The following is a 14,698-nucleotide window of genomic DNA, read 5'->3' on the forward strand; positions in this document are numbered from 1 at the left end:
TTCATTTTTGTTACCTTTTGGGAGTAACTTTTCTCTGCACTTAACCAGGCTGTGCCCTCCATCAGGTACTTCCCCACTGAGTTCAAACAGGTGCCTACTTAAGTGAGTGTGAGACACAAAGCCAGCCATGAATTGAGCACTTACTGTGTCTGACACTGAACCAACTTCTGGGATCATAAAGTGACCACAGCCCATACTCTTAATCCTTTACATTCTTTTTTTTTTTTTTTAACAAGGCCAGGGTATGAATTAAACACAGCCTAATGTAGCAAGGGCTGTAACAAAGTATGATGGTGATATGGATTGAATTGTGTCCCCCCAGAAGATATGTTGAAGTCTTAATCCTTGATACCTATGAATGTTACCTTATTTGGGAATAGGGTCTTTGTTGATGTAATCAAGTTAAGATGAGATCATTAGAGTGGCCCAAATCCAATGACCAGCGCCCTTAGAAGAAGAGTAGAAGGGACACAGAGACAAACGCACTAGAAGAATGTCATATGACCATGGAGGCAGAGATTGGAGTGATGCATCTACAACTCAAGGAATGTCAAGGATTGCTGGCGACACGAGTAACTAAGAGAAAGGTATGGAACAGATTCTCCCCTGGAGCCTCCAGGGAGAATGTGGCTCTGCTAATAAGACTTATTGCCTCCAGAACTGTGAGAGAATAAATTTCCGTTGTTTTTAGCCACCTAGTTTGTGGTAGTTTGTTATGGCAATTCTCGGAAACTAATAGACATGGTCAGTTTGATATGTCAGCTTGGCTAGGCTTTAATCCTCAGTTATTCAATCAAACACTAATGTAGATGTTGCCATGAAGGTATTTCGTAGATATGGTTAACATTTACAATCAGCTGACTTTAAGGAAGGAGATTGTTTAGGTGGGCCTGATTTAATAAGTTAAAGTCCTAAAGAGCAGAGCTGAGATTGCCCTAGAAAATAAGAAATTCTGCCTGTGGATTGTAGCTTCTGCTTATGTCAGAGAGTTTCAGCCTGTCATTCCTGATGGCCTGCCCTATAGATTTTGGACTTGCTTAACCGGTCTCTGCAATTGTATAAGCCAATTTCTTGCAGTAAATCTCTTAATATATCTCTTCCTGCTTTTGTTTCTCTTGTGGAACGCTGACTAATACACAAAAGGATGATGTGATCTTTAAATACGTTTACCTAAAAAACCATGGAATTGCTGAAGGCTTCATGGAGGAGGTGGCTTTTGGCAGGGTCTTGAAGGATGGGTAGGAGTTTGTTAGGTGGGGAAGGGCATTTCCAGCAGAGAGAACAGCCTATGCAAAGGCCTGGAGTGAAACCATGCCTCCCCTATCCCCCAGTGGTTGGGGATAGGCATTACAGAATTTGGAGTCACATTATGGGGGTCTCTCCAGTCAAGCTGAGGACTTCAGCACTTGTCCTGGAGGCTAGGGGTTCTCCTTTTTTTATTCTTTGTTCTTTTATTTCTTTATTTTTTGCTTTTTAAAAATTGAGATATAACTTTCATAAGTCAAGTGCATGGGTTTTAAAGAAGAACTTGATGAATTTTTACATATGTATTTATCCATGTAATCCTCACTAAAATCAAGAGATAGAATCAGGGCTGGGATTAGGGTGAGGTGAGTGAAGTGAGCTGTGCAAGCACAGGGTTAGATTTTCTGCCTTTAAACTTTTGGTATTTTGTTGTCATGGATTTTTTGCATTCATTTTGATGTTGAAAAATATTGTTTATTTTGATTACTGAGGCTTATTTGGCCCACACTTCAATTTTCCGCCTTGGAGAGAGCCTCATGCCTCACTCTAGTCTGGACCCTATTAAATATTTCCGGCACCCCTGTGGCTTCCTCATTCTCCCAATCCTCCTAAAGGAAACCTCTAGCCAAGAACCGGGCTACTTAACATGAAGGGATGGCCTGGGGTGTGTGCAGTCATGGGTGTGTTTGCGTGTTTTTCTGAGAGGATAGTTCATTTCTTTGATAAGTTTCTTGGAGGCGTCTGTAAAGTGAGGAATAAGAAACAGATTACCGACTAATAGGGAGCCAGAGGAGGGTTTGTTATTCAAGGGATCCGAGCAGTATGTCTTAGGTCGGTATCCCTGCAGGCCTCCATGAGATAGCCCGGTGTAAATTAGCCTCACTGTGCCCCACTCTCCTCATCTGTAAAATGTTCCTCTCTTATCGGACTGTGTAGGGGTCAGATGAGATAATGGCAGTGAAATTCATAGCGCCCTGCACAGCACATTCGGCCAACATTTACGGAGCGCTTACGACTTGCCAGGCGCTGAGCTGAGGGTTTTACGGCCGTTACCTTTTTAATAAAGCACACAGCCCACCAAGAAGGTGCACGGCTCAGCGAGCCCTCCTGAGGACCCTGTAAAAGTTCGCCCCTTCGGCGGGCAGGAGGGGCGGGAAGGGGGCGGGGCGCAGGTGGGGCGGGCCGGGGGCGGGGCGGCGCGCCGGTTCCGGGATCCGGGTCGCTGGCTGCGCCAACGCCTCGGGGCGCGCCGGGCGCTGGCCGCAGCTGGCGGGCGCATGTGGGGGCGCGCGGCGTGGAGGCGCTGCCCGCGAGGGCTTCGGCGCGGCCGGGAGGCGCTGCTGGTACTGCTGGCGTTGCTGGCCCTGGCCGGGCTGGGCTCGGTGCTGCGGGCGCGGCGCGGGGCCGGGACGGCCGAGCCAGGACTCCCACGCACCCCGCGCTCTGGGCGGCGAGACCCGGTTCTGCCGCGGCCGCCGGTGCGGGAGGACGCTCTGGGCGCGCGAGGCGAGGCAGTGCGGCTGCAGCTGCAGGGCGAAGAGCTGCGGCTGCAGGAGGAGAGCGTGCGGCTGCACCAGATCAACATCTACCTCAGCGACCGCATCTCGCTGCACCGCCGCCTGCCCGAGCGCTGGAACCCTCTGTGAGTCCCCAGGTGGCGGGAGAAGCACCGCCCTCGGAGTCCCCGGGCCTCAGTTTCTGCAGCTGTGAAGTGGCAAGGTGGAACCGGGGGCTCGAAAGACCTGGGGATCTCGCGTCTTATTGAGTCACTCGGAAGTGGGCAGTGAAAGTGTTCATACTGCGGGGTGGGGGAGAAAGTTTTAAAAAATGAAAATAGAAAAATCTCACAAATTGACAAATCTGCAGACAGGTTTCAGATGAGACTCTTTGGGTGCCTTTCCTGGGTCCAAAGGCACCCCCAGTCCAGTTACGCCTGTAACGTCCTGCTTTGGCGAAGCTGAGGACCTGTGGGGTTCGAGACAGGCTTCATTCACTTACCTGTGTGCGCCTGTGTGCACCAGGGCCCATGAATCAACCAGGAGGGGAGGGCCCGCCTGGCAGGTGAGATGAAAGGTGCCTGGAAGGGCAAGTCGGAAGTCGCAAGCCTCCTTGCCCTCTCTCTGGGAGTTGGGACTCCTGACCTTTAAGTGGAGGAAGTCAGGAAGGAGCGGCTGCTGGGAAGGGCTCCTTCTGGCTGTGGTCCAGCAGAGCTGACTCCTGTGGGTGACACAGTCCTGGAACCTGTGTGGTCAGAGGCCTAATTCCTGTAGGAGCTGCTGTCTGGAGGAGTTGTACCCACTGCTTAGGTAAGAAGGGAACAAGCTGGCAGGTGGAGGATGGCCCTCCTGGCCTTCTATTTCCTTTCCTCTTTTGGTAGGGATCTTCCAGGTCCCTGCTGGAGCCCCCTCCTTAAAGACTTTGAGGGAAAGAGGGCTCAGAGAGGGGGTTCTGGAGCCAAGTGGGCAGCCTCCTGTATGTACCAGGCATCTGCCACTCCTCCCTCCTCCTTGTCCCTCCTGCTTTACAGGTGTGGAAATTGGCCCAGAGAGGTCAGGTGACTCACCCAAGGCCCCACAGCTGGAAAGTGGTGGAACTGGCCTTGGGGGACTGTGACCCTCCTGGCCCCCATGGTACTGTGCTGATTTCAGGATTTTAGGCAACTGCTCTGTGCATCCTTGGTCAGAGAGAGCATGAATGTCTGCAGGAGGAGGCCCCACCTCTGCCCTCACTGGCAAAGTTTGAATGGATTTGCACCTCACTGTCTCTGCTATTTTTCAGGATCTGCTCATGCCTAGCCTATGCTTTTACCTTAGGCATTTTTACTGTTTATCTTTTTGAGTCAAGCTTTGTTTGTTGGGGTTGGTGGTAGTTCCTCCTCTTCAGCCAAATGGCTGAATATATGTTTATCTCCTTGAAACACAAAGGGTGCTCACTGAGGCAAGGTCTAGGGGAAGCTTTCAGGTCACAATCAGGGTTCAGACCCAGCTCATGTGAAATAAAATCGTGGCTCTTTTGCTCCTCAGCTCTGTGATGTCAGGCAACTTATCTAGCCTCTCTAAGCCTCAATTTCCCTATCGGCAAAATAGGAGATGAGTGGAAATAACACAACCTAGGAGTTAATAAAACACCTAACACCTGGGAACACACTGTGTACTCAGTTCTTATTAGTTTTTCCTGCCTTCCCTGTTGCCAACAATACACTCAGGAGGTTGCTTTTAAGAGTCATCCAGGGATTGGTCATAAAGTTTTTCTTTTCCAGGTTCCAACTTCCTCTGTTGTCCCAGGTTGTGAAGTCTCTTTGAAACATTGTGGATGACCTGTGGGGCTTATGGTGTTCCATCTCCATGGTGACACAGCTGCCCTGTGTCCTATCAGGATTTGCTTATAGATCCTGCTATTGCAATGACCCTGGGAAGTTAATCCAAACCCAGCGTGATAAGGAGTGTGAATGCCTCCTGTCTTTAATTCCTGCAGCAAGGCCTGTTGGGTCATTCTTGCCTAGAGAGAAAGGTGAGCTCCATCTGTGTCGGTCTCAGCCCAGCCAGGCCTTGAGGTATAACTTAGATGTAGCCAGTAGTGTCAAGGCCTTTCACGAAGACTCACTTTTATTATAGTTCATACGGGCGTGAGGACCTAATAAGGTCTTGAGATTTAGCCTGAGAAACCAGAATGGCAGATTATGAGTTCACAGTCGGGGTCCTGGGTGAGAGGGAGGGTTAGAACTAATTAATAAGCAGAGGTGTGGTTAGGATCCTTGAATGTCATAGGAGGGAAGGTCCTGAGGGAGCATCCAGTCTAACCAGAGAGGAAAAGCCATGCCCCCAAGGTAACACACAGATCTGGGGCAGAGCTGATCTAGAACCCAGATCTTTTATTCCATCCTCCCTTTTGATATGGAGGCAATTATTTATTAATTTTAATTATAAGAGCAATACATGTTCACTCTAGAAAAGTTTGCATATACAGAGAAGCAAAAAAAAAAAAGAAAAATCATCCATAAACCCACCATCCTGGGAAGAACCACTATTAACATTTTGCTGTGTATCCTTCTAGACTTTTCCAGGTATAGAAATAGATTCTGAAAAATATACACACAGGTAAGTGGGTGAGAACATATTCAGGCATGAGTATGTACAAAGGCCCACACACTTCTTTAACCAAAGTCTTTGCACTACAGGGGATCAATGTGTTATCATAGGCAAGGGACTGTTTGGCTTGGTTCTTCTGGCATCTGCAAGCCTTGGTAGCTAATAGAGACACTTCGAAGTATTGGCTCTAATTCTTTAAGACTTGGTGTAGACCCTGGCCCTTCTGTGAGGCTAATAATTCACATGCCAGTAGATTAGTGCATCGCTTTTTTTCTATTAGTTACGGCACTGAATTGAGGAGGAAAAGGAGGGAGGAGGATGACAAGGAATTCTTGCATGGTAGTGTAGTAAGTATAGGGTTTGCAAAACTCTTTCACAAATACCGTCTCATTTGAGCCTAGTGAGGAGAGGGAACTTTCACTGTGAGATGGCAGCAGGCCAAAGTGGGGAGCCAGATAGCTGGGTTTGTGGCCTTGGGGAACTTTGAAAAATTATGTGAGGGATCTTCCCCAGAATGATTAAATAGAGTTTTGGTGGGTAGGGTCTAGGCTGAGGCTGATGTGCAACTAGTGTTGAAAGCTACTGGCTTAGAGCCTTTGGATTTCTCACTCCAAAGATTAAGGGTGGGTGCTTTTGAGGCTGTGGGAGAATACCAGAATTAGACAAAGTGGGGATTGATAACAGGTCAAATGCAGATGAAACTCGTGGTGACATCACAGTCAGTTACAAGGTGTGTCACAAGTGATGGTGGGTAATCATGTACCAATACTTACATGAAGTTTCAGTTTTCATAGATAAGGGAAGCCTTGAGATAATCCTATACTGTTATTCTCATTTGCATTCTGACCTCTTTAGCAGGAGAGAAAGGTGGAGTGACAGCGCCCTTGGGGCTCTGCATTTCCACCGCACATGTATGGGGATGCCACGCATGTGAACATCAGCTCTTCTCTGCCACTGCCAAGGAGTTGTGAACTGCTGGTTAGAAAAGTGTGTAAATAATACACACAGGTTTTTGCATTTCCTGAACGCTTGCTCTGGTTTTAGCCGTATTAGTGCTATAGTTGCAGGGTGTGTATCCGAGTTTAAGGACTAGGACTTGGGTGCTAGGATGGCAAAGAGTCTCAAAATAGCTCTAAATAGGTAATTCAGCAAAAGAAAGTGTTTGTGTCTTGCTGGGGTTGGCAGGAGGGAGTTGGTTAAGATTTCTCTTTTTGCAGAGAGGTAGCCTGCTTGTCTGTTCTCTTAACATCACCTTTGGAGAAGCATCACACATGGTGTGGAGATTAGACTGATGTTTCTTTGCTTCCCCAACAAGGTTGTAAACTGAGGCTATTATATTAGTTTTTACTAGACCCATCTTGTGGTTGTCAGAGTGGCGTCCTTTCTTTGAAGCAGTACTTTAAGTCTACAGAACATGTTCCTTTTGATTAGAGTTTTCATGATACCTTCTCCCATCCTTTTACTTTCACTTCTTCTGTGACCTTAGCTTTTAGGCATGTCTCTAATTAGCATGTTGCTGGATTTTGTGTTGTCGTTAAAAAAAAAATCCAGACTCACAGTCTTTGACTTTAACTAGATAGTTATGTCCATTTATACTTACTGTGCTTACTGATACTTTAGTGTTTGATTATGCCATCTTACTTATGCTTTCTATTTGTTATGCTTTTTCTATGTTTTTTCCCTTTTTTCCATACTGCTTTTTGAACCGATAGAACCTTCTGCTTCCATTTTTCTCTCTCTATTAATTTGGCAGTTATCTATTTCCAATCTTTAGTGGTAAATTTGAAAGTATATATTTAACTGAAAAAAGTCTAAAGTTAATCGATAACTATGGATCCTAGAATGCTTTAACATTTATCACCTTCTTTCCCAATTTGTATGTCATTTTACTCCACTATTTTAATTCTGTCTTGCTTTTTAAACCAGCACATTAGACGTTTTTAAAAATGCAGTATTTGTTTACGTTTATCCACACATTTACCATTTTCTCTTCCCATCATTCTTTCCTGAATGATCATCTTTGGATCTCAGAGATCTTTCTGGGATTCTTTTCTTCTTCCTGAAAGATATCATGTATTTCTTGCTGTAGACAAGGTTATTGTTGTAAACACTCAGTTTTATTTATTTGAAAATGTTTTTATTTTGCTCTTGTTCTCAAAAAATAGTTTGGTTGTGTATATAATTCCAGGTTGATAGTTTGGCATTTGAAGATAGTATTCCACTGTCCCCTGGCTTGCTCTTTGCTGTGAGATGTCTATACTGAGTTAAATTTGTCTGTCATTCTTGTTTCTTTGTCATTCATTTGAGGTCCTCTTTTATTTATTTAAGCATAGTCAGCATACTTATTTTATGCTCTGTCTGATACCTCTAATATCCAGGTTCATAGATTTCCTTGTGGTTCCTGTACTCGGAGGACTTCTTTTACTTTTTTGTAAGCTGATCCATGCATTTAAAAGATTTTTTTTAAAGTATTTTATCAAGAATTTTTTGGGTGTCCTTTACCAAGAGGTGTTCCCAGGTATTTTAAAGCTTTCATACTGGCTTGAGTGGAAGTCCTATATTCACTTTTAAAAAAGACTTATTTTCTCTATTAGTTAGAGTTCTTTGGTTGAAAGTGACTGAAAACTCAATGCAAACTGACTTAAATATAAAAGAAAATATATTGACTTCTATGACAGAAAAGTCTGGGATTAGAACTGGGTTCAGATTATTCTGGGCCCTGAATACAGGGACTCAACTGATTTCATCAGGAAAATGTTGATTGGTCGGGCCTGGGGCATGTGACCTTCCCAGAGGGGTGTGTATATGTGCATATGTATACACAAGTGTGTGCACACACATTGTATGTGTGTGTGTGTGTGTGTGTGTGTGTGTGTGTTTGTGTGTCCAGCCCTGCACAAAGCATACAGCTTGAGAGTCCAGGAGGCATGGTTCCTGAAAGAGCAAAGTGCAGTAAGATGAAGAAAGGAGAAAGCATTCTGGGCCAATAAAACACACCTATGTATATTATGACCTCCCTGGCCTGTTCTCCAAAGGATATGAATTTTCATTTCTTTAAAGATGTTTATGTGATAACCTAAATATAATATAAAAGAAGACCTGGAAGTATTTGCCGCACCCATTCATTCATATCCATAAAATACATAGACATATATTGTACTGGTGGAGATTATGGTAGTCTGCACCCAGTAGGGTTGTTTTGAAGGCTAAAGGGAATAATGCATGTAGAATGCTTAGCACACTGCCTATCATGTAGTAGGCACTCAATAAATGTTACTATTTATGTAACATTTATGTTACATAAATCACTATTTATGTAACATTTATGTAACATTATTTATGTAATAATGTTACTATTATTACTAGGTTTATTATTCTGCAAAGCATGCAGAAAATACAGAGAAAAACACAGTTCAGCCCCTGCCCTTACAAAGCACATGGATTATACCAGAAAGTTAAGGAAAGGATGGCTTACTGTGATTTAGCAGTGAATTTGGTTCTGAGCTCTCTTTTATCTCCTATGCAGAAGTGGAACCCTGAGTGATGCATAGCTGCCCTTGCCTAATGGAAGGATGCACAGCTTTTTATCACCCAGGAAAAGGGGAAAGTGTTTTTCCTGGATGCAAATTTAGAGATATTCAGGAAGGATATATTGAACTTCATGAAGGAGAATGCTTTTAAAGGATGTTTTATCTTCTTTTTTTTTTCAATTGAAGTATAGTTGATTTACAATGCTGTGTTACTTTCTAGTGTACATAAAAGTGATTTAGTTATATATATATATATATGTATGCTTTTCCATTTTGGTTTATTACAGGATATTGAATATAGTTCCCTGTGCTATACAGTAGGGCTTTGTTGTTTACCTATTTTATTTATAGTAGTTTATATCTGCTAATCCCAAACTCCTAATTTATCCTTCCCTCACCCGTTTTTCCCTTTGGTAACCATAAGTTTTTTATCTGTGTGTGAGTCTGTTTCTGTTTTGTAAATAAGTTCACTTGTGTCATATTTTAGATTCCACATATAAATGTTATTATATGGTATTTGTCTTTCTCTTTCTAACTCACTTCACTTGGTATGGTAATCTCTGGGTCCACCCATGTTGCTGCAAATGGCATTATCTTACGCTTTTTTATGTCGCTGTAGTATTCCACTATATGTGTGTGTGTGTGTGTGTGTGTGTGTGTATACCACATCTTCTTTATCCATTCATCTGTTGATGGACATTTAGGTTGCTTCCATGTCTTGGCTATTGTAAAGCGATATTTTAAAGAACAAAGGAGAAAATATACTACGCCAACAACAAAAAAAGGAGAGGGCAGAATGTTAAATATTACTCAGTGAAGACATTTGCTATGGCAAGCTAAAGAAATATGATTCAGCATTTTAAAAATCTTGTGATTATAAAAATGATGCATGTTCATTATAGAACTATTTTTTTAAATAAATTTATTTATTTTTGGCTGAGTTGGGTCTTTGTTGCTGTACGCGGGCTTTCTCTAGTTGTGGCGAGCAGGGCTACTCTTCGTTGTGGTGTATGGGCTTCCCATTGCAGTGGCTTTTCTTGTTGCAGAGCATGGTTCTAGGCGCATGGGCTTCAGTAGTTGTGGCTCGCGGGCTCTAGAGCACAGGCTTAGTAGCTGTGGCGCATGGGCTTAGTTGCTCCGCGGCATGTGGGATCTTCCCGGACCAGGGATCGAACCCGTGTCCCCTGCATTGACAGGCGGATTCTTAACCACTGCGCCACCAGGGGAGCCCTATAGAACAATTTTAGAATGCAGCAAAATATAAAGAATTAAATAAGAATCAGTGATAATCCCACTGCTCAGAGATCACCATTGTTAACATTCTTGGCATATTTCTTTCTATTGTTTACTGTTTATGTGTGAGTGCATGCACACACACTTTGTTGTTCGAAGAACTGACATGATGCTGTTTATAGATCTGTACCCTGCTTTTCTGATTAAACGTCAGAGAGTGGTCATCCTTTTTTTATTGCTAAATATTCTCTGAAAACATGGCTTTGGATGGCCATGTAGCATTTCTTCATGCAACCATGAACGTTTATCCTCCGACATTTAAATTGTTTACAGAATTTCACTATTATAAATAATGTTACAAAGAAAAATTTTTACGACAAGCCTCCTTCAAGGTATCTGATTATTCACTTGGGTGAGAAATTCTTAGATGTATTGGTATGAGATGAATGAGAAGAGGAACATTTTAAAGCTCTGAGTGTAGGGAATTCCCTGGGGGGCCAGTGGTTAGGACTCCAAGCTCTCACTGCTGAGGGCCCTGGTTGGGGAACTAAGATCCCATATGCAGCGCAGCGTGGCCAAAAATAAAAAATGTTTAATAATAATAAAAAAAGAAAGCTCTGAGTGTATATTGCTAAATTGGTATCTTGTAATCTAAGAGCACGCAAATAGCCCACCTGGACATTTGAGAACAGTGCCCTTGAACTTCTGGATTTTGCACAGCAGTGAAAACACATAAACAAAAACACTGAGGAGGGGCTGACATACAGTCCCAACTCTATTTGGTCAAACAGAGCTTGTCTTGTTCTCCTATTTACTCTCATCATGAGAAGAAATAAATTTTAATCCAAAACAGTAAGGATGTGATTTCAAACTAAAGGACAGTTCGTTTAAATTGAATAAATTTCATGTTTGAAAACCTCATTGTCCTTATTTCTACTCATTTCTCTTTGGACTGGTGCATATGTGAAACTAAATTTTAGCTTTACCTTGTTTTTAAAGATAAAAAAATCTTAATTTTAGTTTCACAAAAACACATTTTTTTTTCATGTAGTATAATCAGTTCTTTCTGATGCTTCTAGTGGGCTGTGGTGGCTTTTCTATGCACCCTGTCTAGTACTCAGAGAATATTAAATCCAGACATAATTATTAATATTCTTATACAGATATGTGTGTGTTTTCTTTTTGCTCTAACATATATTTGGAGGAAGGCAACTGTTTTTTGTTTTCATCAACATTTTTTTAATTAAAAAAATTTTTGTCTCTGACTTTTAATTTTATTTTGTTCTATTTTATTTTTAAAATTTAAAAAATTTTCAGATTTTTCTACAAATTTTAAAGGTTACTTTACATTTAGATTGATTACAAAATGTTAGCTATATTTCCCATATTGTACAATACATCCTTGAGCCTATCTTACGTCCAATAATTTGCACCCCCCCACCACTGATAACCACTGGTTTGTTCTCTGTATCTGTGAGTCTGCTTCTTTTTTGTTATATTCACTAGTTTGTTGTATTTTTTTAGACTCCACATATAAGTGATGTCATATAGTATTTGTCTTTCTCTGTCTGACTTATTTTATTTCACTTAGCATAATGCCCTCCAAGTCCATCCACATTGCTGCAAATAGCAAAATTTTGTTCTTTTTTATGGCTGAGTAGTATTCCATTGTATATATCTGCCACATCTTTTTTTTGTTGTTTTTTTTTTGTTTTTTGCGGCACGCAGGCCTCTCCCTGTTGTGGCCTCTCCCGTTGCAGAGCACAGGCTCTGGACGCGCAGGCTCAGCGGCCATGGCTCACGGGCCCAGCCGCTCCGCGGCATGTGGGATCTTCCCGGACCGGGGCACGAACCCATGTCCCCTGCATCGGCAGGCAGACTCTCAACCACTGCGCCACCGGGGAAGCCCTCTGCCACATCTTCTTATCCATTCGTCTGTTGATGGACACTTAGGTTGCTTCCATATCTTGGCAGTTGTAAATAATGGTGTTGTGAATATTTGGGGTGCGTGTATCTTCAAATTAGTGTTTTGGGTTTTTTTCAGACATATACCCAGGAGTGGAATTCCTGGGTCATACGGTAGTTCTATTTTTAGTTTTTCAAGGAATGTCCATACTGTTTTCCACAGTCTGCACCAACTTACATTCCCACCAACAGTGTACAAGTGTTCTTTTTTCTCCACATCCTCAGAGGGCAGCTGTTTTGGTAGAAGTGGGAATGAGTGAGAAAGGAGAGGGCCTTGGACAGGGCCACTAAGATTGAGATACGCGTAGGTCAGAATTGGCTTGGTGTTTGGGTACACCCTTTGCAACATTAAAAATTTTCTTTTCTTCTTTTTGTATTAAACTTTTAATTTTGAAAAATTCAAACCTAGAGAAAATTTGCTAGAATAGCCAAAATCCTCTATATCCTTCACCTAGACCCACTCATTATTTTGCCACATTTACTTAATTTTTCTCTTTCTATATGTATCCTATAATATTATACACATTTGAGAATAAGTTACAGAGATGATAATCTTTTATCCTTTGTTACTTCTGTGTGTATTTTCTAAAAACAAGGACATTCTCTCATGATACCATGAAGGTAGTTATCAGATTCAGGAAATTTATACAATATCAGATGTTTCCAACTGTCCCAACTTTTAGAGCAACTTTTTTCTTCCTTACCCGGTATCTAATTGAGAATCAAGTAGGACATGTAGTTGTCCTGCCTCTTTAGTCTCCTTTAGTCTGAAATGGTTCCTCAGACTCTCATTGTCTTTTAGGACAGTCACGTTTTTTAAAAGAGTACAGGCCTGTTGGTTTATAAAATGTCAATTCAGGCCTGTCTGATAGTTTCCTTATGATTTATTTCAGCGCATGTGTGACCATAAAACTTAATGACTTAAAACAGCAATAAACGTTTATTATTTCGCATAATTTCTGTGGGTCAGGGATTTGTGAGTGCGTTATCTGAGTGGTCTGGCTTGGGAGTCTCTCATGAGATTGTAGTCAAAATGCTACCTGGGTTTTTTGTCATCTCAAGGTTTGATTGGGGCTGTTGAGGCTGGAGGATCTGCTTTTAGGATGGCCCATCATATGCTGGAAAGTCTGTCTGGGCTGTCCTGGCTGTCAGAAGCCTCAGTTCCTCTCCACATAGATCTCTTCATGGGACACTTGAGTGTCCTCACTACATAGTGGCTGGCTTTCCCCAGATTGGATGGTCCATGGGAGGGAACAAAGAGGAACATTTGGTGTCTTATGACCTGGTCTTAGAAGCCACATACTGTTACTCCCGCTGCATTCTGTTCATGTGTGGTGGTTTTAAAATATACCTACAATTTCTTTGATAGTCTTCCCTTTAAAAGAAGGAGCCTAATTCTCCTCCCCTTGAGTATGGGCTGGACTCCCCTCTGTGGAGCACAGCGCTAAGTAACCACTTCCGTGATTCAGAAAACCAGCGTGTCCAAGAATTCAGGTCCCGCTGGCTAAGGCTGGTGGGAATGCCTTATCGCTTCAGGGCACCAGCGTGGTCATGCCTCCAGCCTACAGATGAAGCAGGCATGAGAATGTAAAGGGGGCTGAGAAGAGCCAGCCCCTCTCAGAGACTCTCAGATAAGCCTATTCATGTGGCAAGGCCACCCCACTGATGGCAGAGCCTGGGCTGCTGCCTGGGTAGCCTCAGAGCCCTCTACAGAAACTGTCCTGGCGCTTAGGAAAAGGGACCTGGAGCTACTTAGAAGACCCTGAGAGGGATGAGAGGAGAAATTTCCTGTTTCTTGGTAGGAGGGAGGGCTGGTTGAGGAGAGGGGATGTAGGGATCTTTGTTTAGATTCTGATGGCCCACCTGAGCCTCCCGCAGGGTCAAAGGCACGAGCCAGAACCCTGTGACAAGATCGCACAGGGACACAAGGAGTTCAGCCAAGTACATAGACACTTGCAGGCACTCTGAGAACTGTCCAGGCTACCCCGCCTCTCAGCCTTGTCTTTAAAATAGGAACAGTGAATGCTAACATAGGAAGAGGTTTTGAGAGTGAAATAAAGTGCTACATTTCATCGATTCTAAGGCATTTTTTCTTTCTTTTTTTTTGGCCACGTGGTGCAGCTTGTGGGATCTTAGTTCCCTGACCAGGGATTGAACCTGGGCCCTTGGCAGTGAAAGTGCAGAGTCCTAACCACTGGACCACCAGGGAATTCCCTCTAAGGCAGGGGTCCCCAAACCCCGGGCCTGTTAGGAACCAGGCCGCACAGCAGGAGGTGAGCGGCAGGGGAGCGAGCGGTGCTTCATCTGCTGCTCCCCATTGCTTGCATTACCGCCTGAACCATCTCCACCCCCCACCCCCCATCCGTGGAAGAATTGTCTTCCACGAAGCCGGTCCCTGGTGCCAAAAAGGTTGGGTACCACTGCTCTAAGGCACTTTAAAAAAAATATTTAAACATTTCTGAAATTAGGATGTCTCTTAAAATCAGAGCATCCTGCAGTTATGATTGGTAGCATTTGTCTTTCTTAGTGGTTCATAAAAGAATGGTGTGTCTTCCAACCATTGGAAGACACACCCATTAATTTTGATGAAAGCTTATAGACTGGAGATGTGATAGCACTAAGGAATTGCTAACTTTT

At 43.2% G+C, this 14,698-nt stretch overlaps 1 protein-coding gene, 1 long non-coding RNA gene and 1 other non-coding gene across 13 annotated transcripts in view; 1 reads left to right on the plus strand and 2 right to left on the minus strand.

Moving 5' to 3' along the window:
* Positions 1-212: 212 nt before the first annotated feature.
* LOC149749003 (uncharacterized) lies at positions 213-4,738 on the minus strand. The gene is made up of 2 exons (XR_016393452.1): positions 3,244-4,738; positions 213-3,043 (listed from the first exon to the last, which is right to left on the minus strand). It is a non-coding gene; the product is annotated as an uncharacterized LOC149749003 (long non-coding RNA).
* Positions 2,495-14,698, plus strand: part of GALNT12 (polypeptide N-acetylgalactosaminyltransferase 12) — a 68,146-nt gene continuing 55,942 nt past the window's right edge. For 7 of the 11 annotated variants that reach the window (XR_016393443.1, XR_016393445.1, XR_016393446.1 and 4 more), the window contains exon 1: positions 2,506-2,887. Coding sequence is in view for 6 of the 11 variants with exons in the window: in XM_022600205.3 (XP_022455913.1) it covers positions 2,523-2,887 (365 nt within the window). In the remaining 5 variants the exon portion in view is untranslated. Of the gene's footprint in view, positions 2,888-14,698 lie in introns of all 11 variants that reach the window. The other 4 variants (XM_089912575.1, XM_089912578.1, XM_022600206.2 and 1 more) reach the window with 4 other exon arrangements.
* On the minus strand, positions 14,198-14,270 carry TRNAE-UUC (transfer RNA glutamic acid (anticodon UUC)). The gene has a single exon. It is a non-coding gene; the product is annotated as a tRNA-Glu (tRNA).

This window comes from Delphinapterus leucas, chromosome 6 (genome assembly GCF_059928025.1).
Source record: "Delphinapterus leucas isolate spDelLeu-1000000601 "Yukka" chromosome 6, BTC_Dleu_Yukka2, whole genome shotgun sequence".
Taxonomy (NCBI): domain Eukaryota; kingdom Metazoa; phylum Chordata; class Mammalia; order Artiodactyla; family Monodontidae; genus Delphinapterus; species Delphinapterus leucas.